Source organism: Microcaecilia unicolor, chromosome 1, assembly GCF_901765095.1.
Source record: "Microcaecilia unicolor chromosome 1, aMicUni1.1, whole genome shotgun sequence".
Taxonomy (NCBI): domain Eukaryota; kingdom Metazoa; phylum Chordata; class Amphibia; order Gymnophiona; family Siphonopidae; genus Microcaecilia; species Microcaecilia unicolor.
The window spans coordinates 155,134,626-155,155,865 of record NC_044031.1 but is presented as its reverse complement, the minus strand read 5'-3'; the positions used below and the strand labels follow the sequence as shown (position 1 = coordinate 155,155,865).

General features: G+C 44.6%; 1 protein-coding gene across 1 annotated transcript in view; it reads right to left on the bottom strand.

The window, feature by feature from the left end:
- The window catches only part of HDAC9 (histone deacetylase 9), a 966,297-nt gene that overhangs the window by 859,761 nt on the left and 85,296 nt on the right, over positions 1–21,240 (bottom strand). Inside the window, exon 3 of the mRNA XM_030201548.1 lies at positions 19,933–20,059. Within this exon, the coding sequence (XP_030057408.1) occupies positions 19,933–19,969 (37 nt within the window). The 5' untranslated portion in view covers positions 19,970–20,059. The remainder of the gene's footprint in view (positions 1–19,932; positions 20,060–21,240) is intronic.

Here is a 21,240-nt window from a genome sequence, read left to right as displayed (position 1 = left end):
ACAGGAACAGAAAAAATACCTACTGTACCTGCTTGTATACCATTTCAATAGCCTTTAGGCTTGCAAGTGTCTTATATATTCAGTTACAATAGGTATTTTTCTGTCCCTGGAAGGCTCGCTATTTAAAAAAAAAAGAATGAAGTGAGTTTTGAACCCGGGTCCCTTGGTTCTCAGGCCACTGCACTAAAATTAGTCTATTCCTCAGACCCATGTGCTGCTGTCTTAAGAATGTCCTGAAGCTGTCAAAGAGCCTGATATTCCTTGCTGGTTTCACATATGGGGAAAGGAAGGGAACTTTATTTATAACCTGCTATATCTTTAAAAGTCTAAGTGGGGAACAAATCACATAAAAAATATAAAAAACAAAACAATAAAAATTATATCTTTATACAACAAACTATACAAAAAACTCTACAATACCTTCAGTGAAGAGCTGCACAATCAGAGCACCTTTCCGTAACCTGGATGTGACAAGTATCAGGTCTAAATAACAATGTCTATATTTTTAGACATGGACACTTGGACTGTGATTGGAGTTGGATGTCCATATTTTGGACCCTCTCTAGTCTTACCTAAAATATGCCCAGACATTGGCCCCTTGTCATATGGATGCACTATAGTATTAGATGTCCACATTCTGCCTGTGTGAAATTGGGATTTGAATGTCCAAAATAAGAGCTTCTAAAATAACTACCATGGAGGGGCATAATCGAACGGTGCCGGCCATCTATATGGCCGGCCATCTTTGGGGCCGGCTCCGCAAAGAGGCGGTGCCAACCGTATTATGAAAAAGATGGCCACCATCTTTTCTTTCGATAATACGGTTGGGGCCGGCTAAATCTCAACATTTAGGTCAAATGTTGAGATCGCCGGGTTTACAGATGGCCGGCTTCAAAAAAGTGGGGAAAAAATCCAAGTGCTGGTCAGGGACGTCCTAAATTAAAACTATTTGTGCTTGGCTTTTTCGGCAGTACCAGTGGGATTTAAACCAGCCACCTCTGGATTACAAGACCGGTGCTCTAACCACTTGCTTGGATGTCCCTCCCTTTTGATTATGGCCCTTCAGGTCTCTCTCAGCCAATCACAGATAGGGGTCTCTCTCAGCCACTCACAGACAGCTAAATGCGCTGTGATTGGCTGAGAGAGACCCCTGTCTGTGATTGGCTGAGAGAGACCTGAAGGAGCATAATCAAAAGGGAAGGACCTTTAAGTAAGTGGAGCTGTGGTCAAGTGGTTAGAGCACCGATCTTGTAATTCAGACGTGACCAGTTCAAATCCCACTAGTACTACTGAAAAAGCTGCATAAAAATAGTTTTGATTTAGAAGGACTTGGATTTTTTTTTGGGTGGGAGGGGATTGGTGACCACTGGGGGAGTAAGGGGAGGTCATCCCCAATTCCCTCGGATGGTCATTTGGTCAGTTGGGGCTCCTTTTTGAAGTTTGGTCGTGAAAAAAAAGGGACCAAGTAAAGCCGGCGAAATGCTCCTCAAGCCTGGCTTTTTTTTTCCATTATTGGGTGAAGCCGACCATCTTGTGAGCACGCTTCCATCCCGCCTTCACTACCCTACCAACACGCCCCCTTGAAATTTCTCCGGCTCCGCAATGGAAAGCAGTTGAAGCCGGCCAAAATCGGCTTTCGATTATACTGATTTGGCCGGTTTCGGGAGATCGCCGGCCATCTTCCAATTTGTGTTGGAAGATGGCCAGCGATCACTTTCAAAAATGAGCTGGATAGTTACCTAAAAAAATTCTGCAATTAAAGGTGAGTTCGTGGTTGCAATGATCGTTCTTTATTTTTTTTTCTCTTTGTAGTTAATGTATTCAATGGGGATTGTTGGAGCATGGATATACTTGCACCTTGTATATTTTGTGATTCTGTAATTTGGACATGAACTTCAAGAAAGATCTCTAAAAAATGTAAAAAAGAAAGAAAAAGGTGAAGATGTTGCTTGGGAATCTATGGGCAAACCATCACCCATGGGAAGATCCTGTTTCTCAGCATTTATGTTGCTGGAATAAATGGAGAAAAAGGTAGCAAGCAGGATACATAGATAGGGCTCTCCTGGAGTGGAGGAGTAATCTAATGGTTACAGCACTGAGCTGAGAACCAGGGAAGCCCCATTCAAATCTCACTGGTGTGCCTTATGATCTTGAGAAGATCACCTAACCTTCTTTTTCCAGAAGTACAAACTTAGATCAAAAGTTCTCTAGGGACATGAAAGCACCTGCAGTACCAGAATGTAACTCACTTTGGGCCACTACTGAAAAAAGCAAGAGCTAAATCCAAATATCCCTTCCTTTCATTTGCAGTTCACTGGTAGAATCCCAGATTTGGATCCAAAACACTATGGGCTGGATTCAGCACAGAAAACTCCCCACTTAAGCGTTATGCTGTAAGCCATGCCTAAAGTTCAGCACAATTTGTAGAATAGCGCAGGGGCGTATCTGGACTCTGGCAGTAGGGTGGGCCAGGGCCAGAGGGAGGGGGCACATTTTAGCCCCCCCCCCCGGCCCCCCCCCCCCCCCCCCCCCCCCCCCCCGCCATTGCCAGAGCCCCCCCTGCCACCAACGACTCTCTCCACCTCCTCTCCCGCCGCCAACCCTCCTCCGCTGACGTTTACCTTTGCTGGCGGGGGACCCCCCCAACCCCACCAGCCGAGGTCCGCTTCCGCCTGCTTTTAAAAATAATTCTTCAGCTGGCGGGGGACCCCAACCCCCACCAGCCGCTGAGGTCTTCAAAGTTCTTGTTCGTCATCCTCCTCCGTCCGTGGCCATGCTGTACGCTGTTGATTCGGAGTCTGACCTCGCACCACGTTGTACATTACTCCTAAGTCTACTACCCCATAACTTCAATTCATGTCCTCTAGCTTTACTGTTTCCCCTTCTCTGGAAAAGATTTGTTTCTATATTAATACCTTTCAAGTATTTAGACGTCTGTATCATATCTCCCCTGTCCCTTCTTTCCTCTAGGGTATACATATTCAGGTCTTCCAGTCTCTTCTCATACGATTTTTGGTGTTAAGACCCATACCATTTTTGTCACTTTCCTCTATTAATACAAGGGCAATGTTCACATGAGTAGAACAAGGGGGCATAGGTGGAGCTGCCATTTATACATGCAATTTACAGATTACCATACGTTACACATGATGTTTGCACATGTGGACACTCACAGTTACTCCAGGACTATGGCTAATGCAACTTGGGGTGCGTAAATGTAAGACTTCCTAATAGTGGGTTATGCTAGTATTCTATAACAGAAGCTGGTCACCTAGGTGCCATTATCGAATAGGCTGTCACTGCATGACATTTGACACCTAAAAGGAGGTGCCCACTAACCCCCTATGGCTAGAGGTCAACCCAAGCTGCTGTTTTCACTTACGGCTGAAACCGAAACTGTCGGAAAAATTTCGGCCGAAGCAAAAACTGCAGCTGAAACTCATCACTTGGTTTCGTCCGAAGCTAAAACTGAAACTGAAAACTCAACATGAAGCAATGAGGGCCGCTGGGAATTGTCAGAGCTTGCAGTCTGCATCCCTCTGCTAAACCCAAAGCATCCAAGTCAGAATATAATAATTTAAATAATGAAAAAATGAATTTTACTTCCATTCAAAATAGCCTTCACACACATGGACTGCAGCTAATGAAAACTAAAACTGAAAGCCACGGTGCTTTTACAGTGGCTGACTTTCCTCCACACTTGGAGTGACAGCGGATGTCATAACTCCACACAGAGGCTAATTCCTAAGGAGCTTATCATCCCAAATTCACAAACTTAAATTCCTATTAAAATTTGGTATTAAAGGCACTTATTTATTTTAAACTAGGCCCAGGGGGGCCTACTGGGGAAATCAGGGAGGAGGGATCTCCTGAAAACCCCCCGACTGGCTGGGTGTGCCCTGAGGACTGGGTTGAAAACCTCTGCAAGCTCATATGTAGATAAAATAACATGATGGTTTATTATAAGTGCAAATATATTAGTTGCAGTTTGGAGAAAGTACATAAATCCTTATGGAAGTCATTCTTTTATATGTCATTAAGCATTCCCACAGTGCGCACTAAAAGGTGCATTAACGGATTTAGTGTGTGGTAACCATTATCAAGCGCTAAACGCTACAAAGCCTATAGGAATATTATGGGCATCTTATCATTTGGCGCACATTAATCATCAGTGCGTGCTAAATCCATTAGTGCACCTTTGTAAAAGGACCCCTAAGTCCCAATAATTATTGCCATGGGGTAGCTTTCTGAGTCAAGTCTGAGTTTATGCTGTTTTATCATCTGTACAGTACACAACACAGAAAGGGAGTACTGTCCTACGAAAGAACGGACAGGAGGACAGTGGTTAAGAATGGTTTGACAAAATGGGACACTGGATATCAAGGCCCAGATCCTTCAGGCCCTAGGCAACACTGCTTGGGCTTCCTGGAGAGGAGGAAATATGCAGGAATATGTTGAGCTCTAATGGTATTCAGACTTTTAGGGGGCCTTTCTACAAGTGGAACCAGTTTAGGCACCTCAATGCTCTGTACTGACAGCCTATTCTATAAAGGCAAATGGGGACACAGGTTGTGTTATAGAATATTAGTGTAACCCGGCATCAGTACGCCTATTATTTACACATCCACAGTTCAGCAGCCATAGACCTGATGTAACTGCAAGAGCACATTTAACTTACAGTATGCTCTGCCCTGCCCATGAGCCTCATCCATGCCCCACCTTACAATGGCTGTAGTAAGTAAAAAGGCTGATTTTAGATACTGCATGGAGAAGGGAAATCAAACATCCAGGTCAAAACATGGAGAATTCCCAGACTATTTTACAAGAGGCTCTCCTGTACAGGTTTTTTTCTGCCGTCATCTACTATGGATAGCACATGTAAGTCCCTCCACATTCAGTAAAAGCAGTAATTTTACAAGCCTGTATGTGGGGGAAAATGTAGAATACCCTGCCACTACAAAGATATTTAATTTATTTATTTTTGTACATTTATACCCCACATTTTCCCACTATAGCGAGCACAATGTGGCTTACAAAATTACAAAGGATTACAATGCATAGAGGGTAGTGACACAAAAGTGAGAAGGTCTGGAAAGAACAAGAGGATAATACAAGGATACTTTACTAGGTGGAAGTAGTCGGTGGCTAAACGGGTTTAGTCAACACGAGGAAGGTGAAGGCTTAGCATTAAGTGGAGGATAAGCTTTCTCGAATAAAAATCACATGACAGAAAATCTTTCCAAAATTGCTTCTTCCACTGTAGAGGGTCCTAATCACAGCACAGGCAGTCCCCTGGCCCTCCAGGGCATCTGATCCATCCATAGCATGACCACTCCCCCTCATGTTGTAAACTCCTAATGGCAGCTCCCTTGGAAAAAGAACTCCCATCACATGGCCACAATACTGCTACGCCCCCCATATGGCAACCTCCCCAAGAGGAAAACAAACCCCTAGCAACAACTCCCCTCAAGGTGCCACCCCTGGCACACACCCCACATCTCAATCTCCAATCTGGTCTTACCAAGGGTCCCTGGTGTCTAGTGGGGCAGAAGTATGCCCATTCACTCCCACCATAACAATGCAGGGTCTCAAAATGACTGACAATGAGGGGAATAATCGAAGGGACGCCCAAGTTTTGTTGAGGACGTCCTCACAAAACGTCCCGATGGAGGGGCGGGGAAACCCATATTATCGAAACAAGATGGACGTCCATCTTTCATTTTCGATAATACGATCGGGGACGCCCAAATCTTGAAATTTAGGCCATCCTTAGAGATGGTCGTCTCTAGACTTGGTCGTTTCTGATTTTCGGCGATAATGGAAACCAAGGACGCCCATCTCAGAAACGACCAAATGCAAGCCCTTTGGTTGTGGAAGGAGCCAGCATTTCTAGTGCACTGATCCCCCTGACATGCTAGGACATCAACCGGGCACCCTAGGGGGCACTGCAGTAGAATTCATTAAATGCTCCCAGGAACACAGCTCCCTTACCTTGTCCAACCCCCCCCCCCCCTAAAACCCACTACCCACAACTGTACACCACTACCTAGCCCTTACAGGTGAAGGGGGCACCTAGATGTGGGTACAGTGGGTTTGTGTTAGATTTTGGAGGACTCGCTGTTTCCTCCACAAACGTAACAGGTAGGGGGGGATGGGCCTGGGTCCGTCTGCCTGAAGTGCACTGCACCCACTAAAACTGCTCCAGGTACCTGCATACTGCTGTGATGGACCTGAGTATGACATCTGAGGCTGGCATAGAGGCTGGCACAAAATATTTTTAAAGATGTGTTTTTAGGGTGGGAGGGGGTTAGTGACCACTGGGGGAGTAAGGGAGGTCATCCCCGATTCTCTCCAGCGGTCATCTGGTCATTTCGGCCACCTTTTTGTGCCTTGGTCGTAAGAAAAATAGGACCAGGTAAAGTCGTCCAAGTGCTCGTCAGGGATGTCCTTGTTTCTTTCGATTATGGGTCGAGGACATCCTAGTGTTAGGTATGCCCAAGTTCCGCCTTCGCTACGCCTCCGATACGCCCCCTTGAACTTTGGCCATCCCTGTGACGGAAGGCAGTTGGGGACGTCCAAAATTGGCTTTTCATTATACCGATTTGGACGACCCTGTGAGAAGGACGCCCATCTTCCAATTTGTGTCGAAAGATGGGTGTCCTCTTTCGAAAATGAGCCTGAATATTGTCTTTAATAGTAACCCATCTGTACTTCATCTATTTCCAGCTCCCTTCCACAGCAAGCAATTACTGTATAAATTAGTGTCGCATATGTGTGGTAACTGTTAACATTTGCTAATTCATACAGTAACAGCTTACCAGCCCCTTAGTCTCTTTTGTTTTTGCCATTGACAGAGACCATCTTGTGAAAACTTTGTTCTCGCTGAAAGAAAAATTCTTTCTTGGTTAAAGATTGTCTATTTTTTGTCTATTTTTCTTTCAAAGTGCCAATCAATTTTATCTTTGGATGTACAGATTTTTTGCAGGGCTGACTCAAGAGTATTAGGTGTGATAGGAGAATTTTCAACCTTATCCCCCCCCCCCCCCCCCCCCATTACCATTTAATCCCAATACAACCCTGGCCCTGAGAGTTTGATAATTAAACATAACAGTCATGATCACCCTCCCAGAACAATCCTTTAATAGGGTAATTCCATAGCAGGTTGCCTAGATGGGAAGGTCAAGTAGGCACCTCTTTTATGAAGATGTATAGGTGCCTATCCACCTTATAATTGAAAGAGAAAAACGCCTATATTCCGACCTAAATTGGGAGATGGATGTCTTTCTCTCACGGGTGTGCAAATCGGTATAATCGAAAGCCGATTTTGGGCATCTTCAACTGCACTCCATCGCGGGAACAAATAAAGTTGATGGGGGCGTGCCGGAGGCGTGGTGAAGGCGGGATTGGGACGTGGTTATCGGCCGAGCAGAGGTGGGCGTCTTTAGCTGATAATTGAAAAAAAAAAAGCGTTTTTACCGCTATTTTGGGTCACTTTATTTGGACCTTTTTTTTCACGAACAAGTCCCAAAAAAGTGCCCCAACTGACCAGATGACCACTGGAGGGAATCGGGAATCACCTGCCCTGACTCCCCCAGTGGTCACTAACCCCCTCCCACCAAAAGAACTTTACAAACTTTTTTTGCCAGCCTGTATGCCAGCCTCAAATTCCGTACCCACCTCCATGACAGTAGAATGTGTTCTATCCTCTGACAGCCTTTCCCTGGTTCTGATGTGGCTCTCTTGTAAAAATCCCCCACCAAACCCATAGAAAACACAGCTTAATGCAGCCATGTATATTTACACTAGCTCAGAAGTAGATGTAAATGTATCCAGCTGAAGTATTCACGCAGGTGTGTATTTTATAACGTATGCATGCACTTTGGGACTCTGCCCATTCTCCAGTGGTCATGTATAAGTGCATGCCTACTTGTCATAGTGCATACGTGTACACATAGGGTAATTTTATAATAGGTCTTTTACATGTGTATAAATACAAAGGCATCTAGCACATGCATATAAAGACATGCACAAATAGGAATGGAGGGGTGGTAGAACCTGAATGAATTTCAGAGGACTGTGTTTGTGAGGTGCTGATTAAACGAAAGGTGGACAAAGTGATGGTGCTGGATGGCATACATCCGAGAGTACTAAAGGAACTTAAGGAAGTGCTAGCGGCTCTGCTGACTGGTCTATTTAATGTTTCACTAGAGTCAGGAGTAGTCCCGGAGGGCTGGAGAAGATGTGGTCCCTCTCCGTAAAAGCAGGAGTAAGGAAGAGGTTAGGAACTACAGGCCGGTAAGTCTGACTTCTGTGGTAAGTAAATTAAACACTTTTAAAACAGAGAATAGTAAAGTTTTTAGAATGCAATGAATTACAGAACCCGAGGCAGCATGGTTTCACTAGCAGCAGGTCTTTTCAGACAATTCTGATTAATGTCTTTGACTGGGTGACCACAGAATTGGATCGAGGGAGAGCACTAGGTGTGCTGTATTTAGATATTAACAAAGCCTTTGACATGACTCCACATAGACAACTAATAAATAAACTTGGTTTTGGCCCTAAAGTGACTGACTGCGTTAGAAACTGGTTGTGTGGAAGATGACAGAGGGTAGTGGTAAATAGAGCTCATTCTTAGGAAAAGGATGTTACCAATGGTGTGTCGCAAGGTTCGGTTCTTGGGCAGGTTCTTTTTAACATTTTTGTAAGCGATATTGCTGAAAGGCTGTCTGGTAAGATTTTTCTCTTTGCAGACGATACCAAAATCTGCAATACGATAGACACCCCTGATAGTGTGGATAACATGAGGAAGGAATTAGTGAAGAATGGTCTGGAATTTGGTACTAAGATTTAATACTAAAAATGCAGGGTCATGCATTCGGGCTTCAAAAACCCAAGGGGATGGTACAGTTTAGGAGGTGAAGAATTTTTGTGCATGAAAGAGGAGTTGGACTTTGGTGTGATCGTATGTGATGAACTTAAGGTGGCCAAACATGTAGAAAAAGCGATGGCAAAAGTGAGAAGAATGCTTGGGTGCATAGGGAAGGGAATAGTCAGTAAGTAAAAGGAGGTGATGATGCCCTTGTATAAGACTCTGCTGAGGTCTCATTTAGAATATTGTGTACAACTATGAAGACACACCTTCAAAAAGATATAAACAAGATGGAGTCAGTCCAGAGGGTGGCTACTAAAATGGTCAGTGGTCTTCATCAAAAAGCATAGGGGGACACACCTAAAAATCTCAATATGTATACTTTGGGAGAAAAACAGGAGAGGGGAGACATTTAAATATCTTCACAGCATAAATGCAGAGGAGGTGAGTCTCTTTCAATTGAAAGGAAGCTCTAAAATAAATGGGCTTAGGATGAAGGTGAAAAGGGATAGACCCAGAAGTAACCTGAGGAAATACTTCTTAATGGAAAGGGTGGTGAATTCATGGAATGGCCTCCCAGTGGAAGTGGTGGAGATGAAAACAGCACCTGAATTCAAGAGAGCTTGAGACAAGTACGTAGGATCTCTAAGGGAGCGATCGGAAGAGTAGATGGCATGGATGGGCAGACTGGATAGACCATATGGTCTTTATCTGCCCACATTTTTCTCTGTTTCTATATACTCATGAAAACCCTTTATAAAATTGCCTTTTAATTGCTGAGAAGGATTATCTCTTACTTAGGAAATATGAGAGAAAGACTTTTCTTTATATTCAGCACACGCCTAACTGCTTTTCCACTAATAATAAGTAGATACGTTAGGTAACACTCTATATTGTACAAACCTGTAATAAGCATGGTGAAGATCTTAAGAATGTATTCACATCACTGGTTTCTCATGGTTTACAAAAAGAGTCTAGAATATATTCAAAAGGCTAGTATGTGTTATCACTTTTATGTACTAACTTAGGGGTTCTTTTACCAAGCTGCGGTTAAAAGGGCCCTGCGGTAGCGGCAGAAGCTGTTTTTGCCATGTGCCAGGGTCCTTTTCACTGCAGCATGGAAAAAAGCCCCTAAAAAGACATGACCATGCGGTAAGATTATTCTTACCTGCCATGCGGGAGAGGGAGCACTTACCACCACCCATTGAGGTGGCAGTAAGGGCTCCCTCGGTAACCCAACAGTAACTGGGCAGTGTTGATTACCGCTGGGTTAGCGCCATGCTAGAAAATAAGGAATTATGTACCGTAGTGCCGGAAATGGCACGTGCTCAAGGCGGAACTACCACCGGTGGCCATGTTGGGCCGGCGGTAGTTCAGGGTTGTCACACGGCAACCCTTCAGTAAAAGGGCCCATTACACACTCCAACATAGACACTTTTTACCAAACTGCACTAAAAAATGGACTGCGTTAACCCTAGCACGGGGCTTTTCCAAACACTGAGGCCACTTTTAGTGTGGTGGTAAAATGGCCCCATTTTCCATTTTTTCTATTAATGGCTATGTGCTAATTTTCCCATTAGTACATGGCCATTAACACAGGAATCCTTACCATCACCCATTATGTAGGTGGTAAGGGCTCTCATGCTATCCATGTGCTAATCAGTTAGTGCATGGTGATGTAGTTGTGTTAATCGATTAGCGCAGGGCATGCCTACTCTCCATCCCCAGACCCGCCCCCAGCATTAGAAAATAGTTTCTATTTTTTAGTGCTTGGGTAGTGTACGCCAATCCCGGAACTACCACAGGATGCCTGAGTGTGCCCCACAGTAGTGCTTTTTACCCTGCGATAAGCATGTGCTAGTGTAGCTTAGTAAAAGTACCCCTTAACTTATTTTTTTTGTTACATTTGTACCCTGAGTTTTCCCACTCATGGCAGGCTCAATGTGGCTTACATGGGGCAATGGAGGGTTAAGTAACTTGCCCAGAGCCACAAGGAGCTGCCTGTGCCTAAAGTGGGAATCAAACTCAGTTCCTCACTTCTCCAGGACCAAAGTCCACCACCCTAACCACTAGGCCACTCCTCCACTATGTAGTTTTGTTGTCTTTTGGTGATTTAATATTGTTTTTAATGTTTATATTTTATACTCTGTGGAGAGTCATATTAGTGGAATTTCAGTGGAAATAAATAAACACATAGGGGTCAATATTCAAAGTGATTTAAATGGCCAGAAGAGGCTCCTGGTCATTTAAATCACTTGTACAGAACGACACTTTAATGGACAGTGCTGTTGAATATCCCCTCTAATAGCCTATGCCAGAACTGGCTACTTTGTGGGCAATCTGGAAGCAGTGTTAGGGCGGAGTGGAAGCTTAGCCGGTTAGCGGCAATTTTCAGTCCTCTAACCAACTGGCTGTCCTGTGGCCTAGTGGTTAGGCTGGTGGACTTTGGTCCTGGGGAACTGAGGAACTGAGTTTGATTCCCACTTCAGGCACAGGCAGCTCCGTGTGACTCTGGGCAAGTCACTCAACCCTCCATTGCCCCATGTAAGCTGCATTGAGTCTGCCATGAGTGGGAAAGCGCAGGGTACAAATGTAATAATAAAAAAAATGTTATACAGAGAGTTAACCAAGCACCAGTCTGGATGTTGTCTAGTGCCCTGTTAACTGCTGGATCTTGGCCTGAAATGATACCAAACTCTCTCCCCGGAACATGGCAATGCCTCCCTTCAATTCTCCCTCCCTCCCCCAAACAAGATGAATCCCCCTTCTGATCCGCCCTCCCACCTCCCCCCCAAAAAAGATGAAGAGCCCCCTCCAACCATCTCTATCTCCCTCTCACCCCCTTGATGAGGCAGGATCCCTTCTCCCTCCTACCTCCCCCCAACGAAGTAAGATCCCTTCCTAGCTCCTCCCCCATCCCAGGTCCATATATACTTATCCCCCCACTCACAAGAGTCCCTCCCAGGGACTGTGTTATACATCATGTATATTATTATTATTATTTGCAGAACTGCAACCTAAACAGGAATAAAAAAAAAAAGCAATGACACAAAATAAGCTTAGGAAACTTGAAAAACAAACTATTCTAAGTGCATTTTTTTTAAGATACTGAAGGAAAATTGGACAATTCCAGAACACAGCAGTGACTTAAAAACAGTACATTAAAGAGAGAAACAGAAAGATTGATTTTTGCTGCCCAAGAACAAGCACTATGCACATATGTCATCAAGACAAAAATAGAAAAGACCAGCAATGATGATAAATGCTGATTGTGCAAAGACAAAGATGAAACAGCTGATCATATACTAACAGCTAAACTAAACAGACCAACTGCAAAACAAGAGATGATCAAGTGGGCAAAATATTACATTGGAATTTATGCAAAAAAAGTGTGGATTTCCAATCAATAAGAACTACTGGAAGTATGAAAATATTGCAAATTACCAAGCAAAGATTTTATAGGATTTCAAATCCAGACTGACTGACACCTAGAACATAACATACAAAACATTACTGTCAATGAAAAGATTTGGAAGATAAGGAATTTGAAAGGTCACAAAGAACTGAGATTTTGCAAATAGAAATTGTGAAAATTTGGAAAAAAGACATCAACAGTGGTACTGACTGTAACCAGGGCACTAGGTGCAAAGCCACAAGAACTCAGAAAAAAATGTCCACATTTTTTTCTGAGTTCTTGTGGCTTTGCACCTAGTGCCCTGTGGTAAAAAGTAGCCTTAGCACGTGCTTACGTAGGTCATTCCCATGTGTTAAGGCCACTTTTTACCACAGTTTGGTAAAAGGGCCCACAAAAACAGCACAAATAGTCCTTTAATAAAAAATAAAGTACTGCAAAGAGAATTGACTAAAAAGGCAGCATCAGCTTAAGATGTGTACTTGACCCCTTGCATCCATTACCTTCGCTCCTGCGCCCAATCTGCTGAATGCCTCTGGAGGAAATCTGGCACCTATTCAGATTTCCTTCATTACAAATTCATGCTATCCTCCTTCCAGTCCTCCCTATTCCTTGCCAAGCTAGTGCCCTGGTTACAACCCCCGTCGTCTCTTCGCCACTCTTAACTCCCTCCTCAAAGTGCCCTCCGCTCCCACCCTCCCTCACTCTCTCCTCAATCACTGGCTGACTACTTCCGCGACACCTACCCTTCCTCTCCAAAATACTTGAGCGCGCCGTTCACAGCCGCTGCCTTGATTTTCTCTCCTCTCAGGCCATCCTCGATCCGCTTCAATCCGGCTTTCACCCTCTACACTCGACAGAAACAGCACTCTCTAAAGTCTGTAATGACCTGTTCCTTGCCAAATCCAGAGGTCACTACTCCATCCTCATCCTCCTCGATCTATCCGCCGCTTTTGACACTGTCAATCATGATTTACTTCTTGCCACACTGTCCTCATTTGGGTTCCAGGGCTCTGTCCTCTCCTGGTTCTCCTCCTATCTCTCCCAACGCACCTTCAGAGTACACTCTCATGGATCCTCCTCCACCCCCATTCCGCTCTCTGTTGGAGTTCCCCCAGGGATCTGTTCTTGGACCCTTCTTTTTTCAATCTACACCTCTTCCCTGGGCTCACTGATCTCATCTCATGGTTTCCAGTATCATCTTTATGCTGATGACACCCAGCTGTATCTCTCCACACCAGACATCACCGTGGAGACCCAGGCCAAGGTATCGGCCTGCTTATCCGACATTGCTGCATGGATGTCCAACCGCCACCTGAAACTGAACATGGCCAAGACCGAGTTTATCGTCTTTCCACTAAAACCCACTTCTCCTCCTCCTCCTCTCTCGATCTCAGTTGATAACACCCTCATCCTCCCCGTCTCATCTGCCCGCAACCTCGGAGTCATCTTCGACTCCTTCCTCTCCTTCTCTGCCCATATCCAGCAGACAGCCAAGACCTGTCGCTTCTTCCTCTTTAACATCAGCAAAATTCACCCTTTCCTCTCTGAGCACACCACCCAAACTCTCATCCACGCTCTCATTACCTCTCGCCTTGACTACTGCAACCTACTCCTCACTGGCCTCCCACTTAACCATCTATCCCCCCTTCAATCCGTTCAGAACTCTACTGCACATCTTATATTCCGCCTGAACCGATATACAGTGGGGGAAATAAGTATTTGATCCCTTGCTGATTTTGTAAGTTTGCCCACTGACAAAGACATGAGCAGCCCATAATTGAAGGGTAGGTTATTGGTAACAGTGAGAGATAGCACATCACAAATTAAATCCGGAAAATCACATTGTGGAAAGTATATGAATTTATTTGCATTCTGCAGAGGGAAATAAGTATTTAATCCCTCTGGCAAACAAGACCTAATACTTGGTGGCAAAACCCTTGTTGGCAAGCACAGCGGTCAGACGTCTTCTGTAGTTGATGATGAGGTTTGCACACATGTCAGGAGGAATTTTGGTCCACTCCTCTTTGCAGATCATCTCTAAATCATTAAGAGTTCTGGGCTGTCGCTTGGCAACTCGCAGCTTCAGCTCCCTCCATAAGTTTTCAATGGGATTAAGGTCTGGTGACTGGCTAGGCCACTCCATGACCCTAATGTGCTTCTTCCTGAGCCACTCCTTTGTTGCCTTGGCTGTATGTTTTGGGTCATTGTCGTGCTGGAAGACCCAGCCACGACCCATTTTTAAGGCCCTGGCGGAGGGAAGGAGGTTGTCACTCAGAATTGTACGGTACATGGCCCCATCCATTCTCCCATTGATGCGGTGAAGTAGTCCTGTGCCCTTAGCAGAGAAACACCCCCAAAACATAACATTTCCACCTCCATGCTTGACAGTGGGGACGGTGTTCTTTGGGTCATAGGCAGCATTTCTCTTCCTCCAAACACGGCGAGTTGAGTTCATGCCAAAGAGCTCAATTTTTGTCTCATCTGACCACAGCACCTTCTCCCAATCACTCTCGGCATCATCCAGGTGTTCACTGGCAAACTTCAGACGGGCCGTCACATGTGCCTTCCGGAGCAGGGGGACCTTGCGGGCACTGCAGGATTGCAATCCGTTATGTCGTAATGTGTTACCAATGGTTTTCGTGGTGACAGTGGTCCCAGCTGCCTTGAGATCATTGACAAGTTCCCCCCTTGTAGTTGTAGGCTGATTTCTAACCTTCCTCATGATCAAGGATACCCCACGAGGTGAGATTTTGCGTGGAGCCCCAGATCTTTGTCGATTGACAGTCATTTTGTACTTCTTCCATTTTCTTACTATGGCACCAACAGTTGTCTCCTTCTCGCCCAGCGTCTTACTGATGGTTTTGTAGCCCATTCCAGCCTTGTGCAGGTGTATGATCTTGTCCCTGACATCCTTAGACAGCTCCTTGCTCTTGGCCATTTTGTAGAGGTTAGAGTCTGACTGATTCACTGAGTCTGTGGACAGGTGTCTTTCATACAGGTGACCATTGCCGACAGCTGTCTGTCATGCAGGTAACGAGTTGATTTGGAGCATCTACCTGGTCTGTAGGGGCCAGATCTCTTACTGGTTGGTGGGGGATCAAATACTTATTTCCCTCTGCAGAATGCAAATAAATTCATATACTTTCCACAATGTGATTTTCCGGATTTAATTTGTGATGTGCTATCTCTCACTGTTACCAATAACCTACCCTTCAATTATGGGCTGCTCATGTCTTTGTCAGTGGGCAAACTTACAAAATCAGCAAGGGATCAAATACTTATTTCCCCCACTGTACTCATATCACCCCTCTCCTCAGGTCACTTCACTGGCTTCCGATCAGATACCGCATACAGTTCAAGCTTCTCCTTCTTACCTACAAATGCACTCAGTCTGCAGCCCCTCATTACCTCTCTATCCTCATCTCCCCTTACGTTCCCGCCCAAAACCTCTGCTCACAGGACAAATCCCTCCTCTCAGTACCCTTCTCCACCACTGCCAACTCCAGGCTCCGCCCATTCTGCCTCGCCTCACCCTATGCTTGGAATAAACTTCCTGAGCCCCTACTCCAAGCCCCCTCTCTACCCATCTTCAAATCCTTGCTCAAAGCCCACCTCTTCAATGTTGCGTTCGGCACCTAACCTTTATACCTTTCAGGAAATCTAGACTGCCCCAATTTGACTGCCCCTACTTGACTGTCTGTCCATTTGTCCATTAGATTGTATGCTCTTTGAGCAGGGACTGTCCTTCTATGTTAAATTGTATAGCGCTGCGTAACCCTAGTAGCGCTTTAGAAATGTTAAATAGTAGTAGTAGTTTACTGCAGGAGTAAAATGGCCTATTTTTTTTCATTTTTTGTACTAATCCCTATGCACTAATTTTGCCTTTAGCATATGAAGTCCTATTAGCAGGTGAACCCCTACCACCACCACCCATTATACAGGTGGTAAGGGCAGTGGCGTAGCGGGGGCGGCTGCCACCTGGGGTGGATCGCCGCTGCACCCCCCCCCCCCCCGGGTGCAGACCAACATGACACCCCCCCCCCACCGGCGTGGACCCCCCCCCCCCAGCATAGCGCCACCCCGACACGGTCCCCACCTGCCTACGAGCGCCATCCATCTGCAGCGCTACTGTAAAGAAGAAATCGCTTCGTCGGCCCTTCCCTCACTCGCTGTGTCTGACGTAATTTCCTATTTCCTCAAGGACGGGACACAGTGAGTGAGGGAAGGGCTGACGAAGCAATTTCTTCTTTACAGCAGCGCTGCAGATGGATGGAGCTCGTAGGCAGGTGGGGACCGTGTCGGGGGGGGGAGGCGCTGCACCGGGGGGGTGGACGGATGCACCCTCCCACCCGTTGACACCCGGGGCGGACCGCCCCCACCGCCCCGCCCTTGCTATGCCACTGGGTAAGGGCTCACACACTAACACTGTGCTGATTAGTGCAGAACATATCCACTTCCAGACCCGCCCCCAGCGCTGAAAAGTACATTTAACTTCTTAGCGTGTTCATAGCATGCACAAAAGCAAAAATTACTATGGAATGCCTGAGCATGCCCCGCCGTAAGCCCTTTTTTACTGCTGTAAGTACGTGTTAGTGCTTATCACAGTTTAGTGAAAGGACCTCTTATATGCACAACTGAATTAAAAACAGATTAGAGGAGTCAAAAGCATCTATTAACTGCCTTCACGCTCTTCTCTCATCTCAGCCTCTGCGCATTCTAGTTCAACTGCCATGGAAAGAACTCATCAAACATTGTCTTTCACCTTCTAGAACTCTCCAAACTAAGGTCGAGAAATGCTTCAGAAATTAAATTCCACCATGTTTTCATCGATTTAAATGACCCTTTGAAATGTTTCTTAATTTCAGGTGTATTCTGACAGGAAACACTCCCACATGAAAGGCAGCAGTTTGGCACATCTAAATTTGATTAACTGACATTTAGCCAGTTATTTTACACCTTCACTAGTGCACAATGGGGTTCTTTTGCTAAGCTGTGGCAACAAGTGTGGGTGCGTGTTTTTGGCATGCGCCGGGCCAGTTTTTACTGCGTCTGAGAAAAAGGGCTTTACTTCAATGGGCAGGAAAAAAAGGCCTGCGGTAAAATTGAAACAAGCGCAAGCCTGTTTACGGCCTTAGGACTTAATGCCGTCCATTGGTCTAGCAGTAAGAGCTCACGCGCTGTGACTGGTTGGCACGTGCCAACTGCTGATTAACGCCGAAAACACCGGTGCGGTAGGAAATTTAAAAATAATTTGCTTTGTGGTATGGGTGCATGCCAAATCTGAAATTACTGCCAGGGGGCATGCTAGCCTAGCAGTAGTCTTGATTTGGCATGTTCTGCATGCACTTAGAGCCTACCATGCCTTTGGTAAAAGGGCCCCAATCTTGCTTCATTTTTCAATATTAAATTACATTGACAACTCTCCAAAAGAGCCAAAAAATAAATGTCATTTCAAAGTTGTATAAGTAACAATTTACTGCATCTTAGCTGGCACGGCACTGTGCAGCTGTATACAGTAATACCATAGGACGATTTCACCAAGCAGTGAAAAAAGGTGCCCCTCAGTGGCGTCAGCATGTGGGATTGCCACGTGCCAAGGTCACCTTTTACCCAATAGAGGTAGTGACCATGCACTACTTAAATATTTGGCATGTGGCCATTTACTGCCCGGAGCCCTTGCCACCTCTTATTTAGGAGGTGGCAAGGACTCTGGTGGTAATCGGGCAGTGCACAGTGCTGCTCAATTACCACCGGACACGCCTACTCCCTGCCTACCAGTGCTAGAAAATAAAAACAATTTTCTAGTGCCAGAAATAGCACACGGTGGAACCGGAACCACCACCAGGCTCCTGGGACAGCCCAATCAGGAAAGAGAGGGGGTTCTCACAACTTCCACAAAAAAGTAAAGCAAACACAACAGGTGTGAAAGTGAGGAAAGTTCCAAATAAGCATGGCAAACAAGAAGTTAGAGCATCCAAGGGTTTATTTGCCAAAGTAAGCTGACCCAAAAGACCCTACATGGGCTGTGTTTCAGCTAAATGCTTTCCTTAGGGGTCGTAGCGGTTCAGATAAGTCTGCTCCACAGAGTGTATGAATGGAAAAGCCATTAAAATGATGGAGCGATATACACTTAGAAAACTGAGTGCATGCCTACGTGGCGTAACAAACAGTCAACTCTGTGAGAACGGGCTAAAACACGGCCCGTGTAGGGTCTTTTGGGTCAGCTTACTTTGGCAAATAAACCCTTGGATGCTCTTACTTCTTGTTTGCCTTGGTTATTGGAACTTTCCTTACTTTCATCCCTGTTGTGTTTCCTTGGGAGAGCCCAGCAGTAAGGCCAATTCACCTCACGCTACTCCAGCAGTTGCCCTACCACTGGTTGGTAAAAGTTCCCACACGTCTGAGAGTATTCTACTACTGGCTTCTTCTAGTCGAAGAAAGGTTACAAGGGGCAGTAGAACTAGTAGTATTTTATTTATTAATTGAAAGCTTTCAATCTCATCGCTGAATAATATTAACATAGGCAAAATGGAGACATCTTTGCTTTGCACCATGTGTGGTTGAGGAGTAAGAATAGAAAAGTGTGAGCATCCAGAGAAACTAATCAGAAATCATAAACAAATGGATTCTCAGAAGCCTATTAAAAATGGAAAAGGAATGGAGACAGAGTAATAGAGGAAGCTGATTCTACCATAATGGATTCACAATCTCAAAAGAGTGGGGGCCTGAAGTGAATATGAGGAAGATAAAAGAAATCTTTTTAAGGCACAAGGCAGAGTGCAATGCAGAAGAGATTAAATTGTTTTCCAGAAGAAAGACTATTGACTTTAGCTAAGTACTTCTCTATAGAGTGTGTACTGTGAATTATTACAGTAACATTGGATATATTGACCTTAATTTATCCTAAAGGTACTTAGTAGAGTGATAAAGCAATGCAAGTCGCTGAACCAATTACACACTGGTGCTGATACGTTGCCTTGTAGTATGTATGCAACTTCTAAAACAAATTTGCAAATAGAAAACATACAAAAAAAAATCTTAGCAGCCATTTTTAAACATTTTCTTCTATTAAAAGAACTGAGTCAAAAAGAACTATTTTGTTTTCATTCTGTGACTAAGAAAGAAATATATTATTGAATAAGGCTGATTATTTCATCTGTTGACTGCATGTCCTATGTCTTCTTGTACCTAAAAGCAAGTCATTCTGCAATATAAGCCTTATTCAAGGTTTGGTACTATAGATGCTGCAGTGCATACACCTGCGTGATGAGATTCTACACATAATAACATGTTGTCCTGAAACCAGCAAGTCTGGACTAACTCATTTTCACTGTTTAATGTTTGAAATATCAAACATTAGAAAACAGTACTGCATATAAATAAAACACCATTCTGAACATACAAAAAAAGTCTGGGGGGTTTTTCCAGTAGGTAGTAGGGAGAGGGGAGTGGAAGAACCCTCGATACCGTAGTCTCCTGATACATGCTACTTATAAACGAGATTGAAAACCCTGTACACGTTCCTCATTATCAAATGAAAGCTTTTAAATAAAGTTTTGGCAACATGGATCATTTATGACAGGAGATAAATGAACATTACTGTCTTCTAAACACCTGCCAAAGTACAGAAGAGAATAAAAGGTCTGACCTTGCTGTCCCGTGGTACTCATTGTTGGAGAGGACATTTTGCTCAGCAGCAGTGGGAAGGAACCAGCTCTTGGAAATGGCTCTGATTTGGATGTGGAAGTTAAAGATGGATGACAAAAGGAAGAGACCTAAATAGCGGAAAATAAACGTCTTACATTATATCAAGCATAAGGTGTATACTTCGCATCAACAGTACTCATGATTCAAATCACCAAGCTCCACCCACTGTGCTTTTCATATATGTCTAGATCTAAGATCCAGGGCTAGATTTAGCTCTTGCTCTCTCTCTCTCTCTCTCTCTCTCTCTCTCTCTCTCTCTCTCTCTCTGGGTTAGTGACAAGAATCCAGTTCCCAGTCTTTTATTATATTGTTGGATTCCCAAGCTGTGGTTCCTCAATACTCTCTTCAGGGATCTAACAAACCTCAATCTAAGACCAAAACAGTGGACTTATTTCCCTTACCAAAGGTTTCCTTGGCCCTTGGAGCCCACCCCATGAAACCCAGGTACAACCAAGGAAATAGAGAAAGGAAGGAAGGTTACATTCCCTTTCACTATGTAGTCAACATATAGTTTGGAAACAACTATCTTAGATGGTCTCAAATTATATGTATAATAAGTTAAAATATCCAAATTAGACATTTCAAATTATTTCTGCTATTCGAGTGGCCCACTTTGCAGTCTGAGGGCAAACAGCACCACTTAGATGTAGAAAACAGAGAAATCCTACACCCTTTATAGACAGATCATTTTGGACACATTGGGCCTTTTTACTGAGCTGCAGCAAAACATGGAATTAGCATGTCCTTATGCAGGTCTTTCCCATGCGCTAAGGCCATTTCTACCATAGCAGGAAAATGGCCAGTCTTCCATTTTCAGATTTAATGGCCATACGCTAATGCTGTCATAAGTATTGCCATACTGGGAAAGACCAAAGGTCCATCAAGCCCAGCATCCTGTTTCCAACAGTGACCAATCCAGGTCACAAATACCTGGCAAGATCCCCAAAAAGAACAAAACATTTTATACTGCTTATCCCAGAAATAGTGGATTTTCCCCAAGTCCATTTAATAATGGTCTATGGACTTTTCCTTTAGGAAGCCGTCCAAACCTTTTTAAAACTCCGCTAAGCTAACCGCCTTTACCACATTCTCTGTCATTAGCATGTGGCCATTAAACAAAAATTAGCACCTGAGCCCCTATTGCCACCTATTTGAACGCAGTAATGACTTACATGCTAATCCTGCACTTATCAGTTAGTGCACAGCAATACTGATGTGCTGATTAACACAAAAATACCCTTTGAACCCC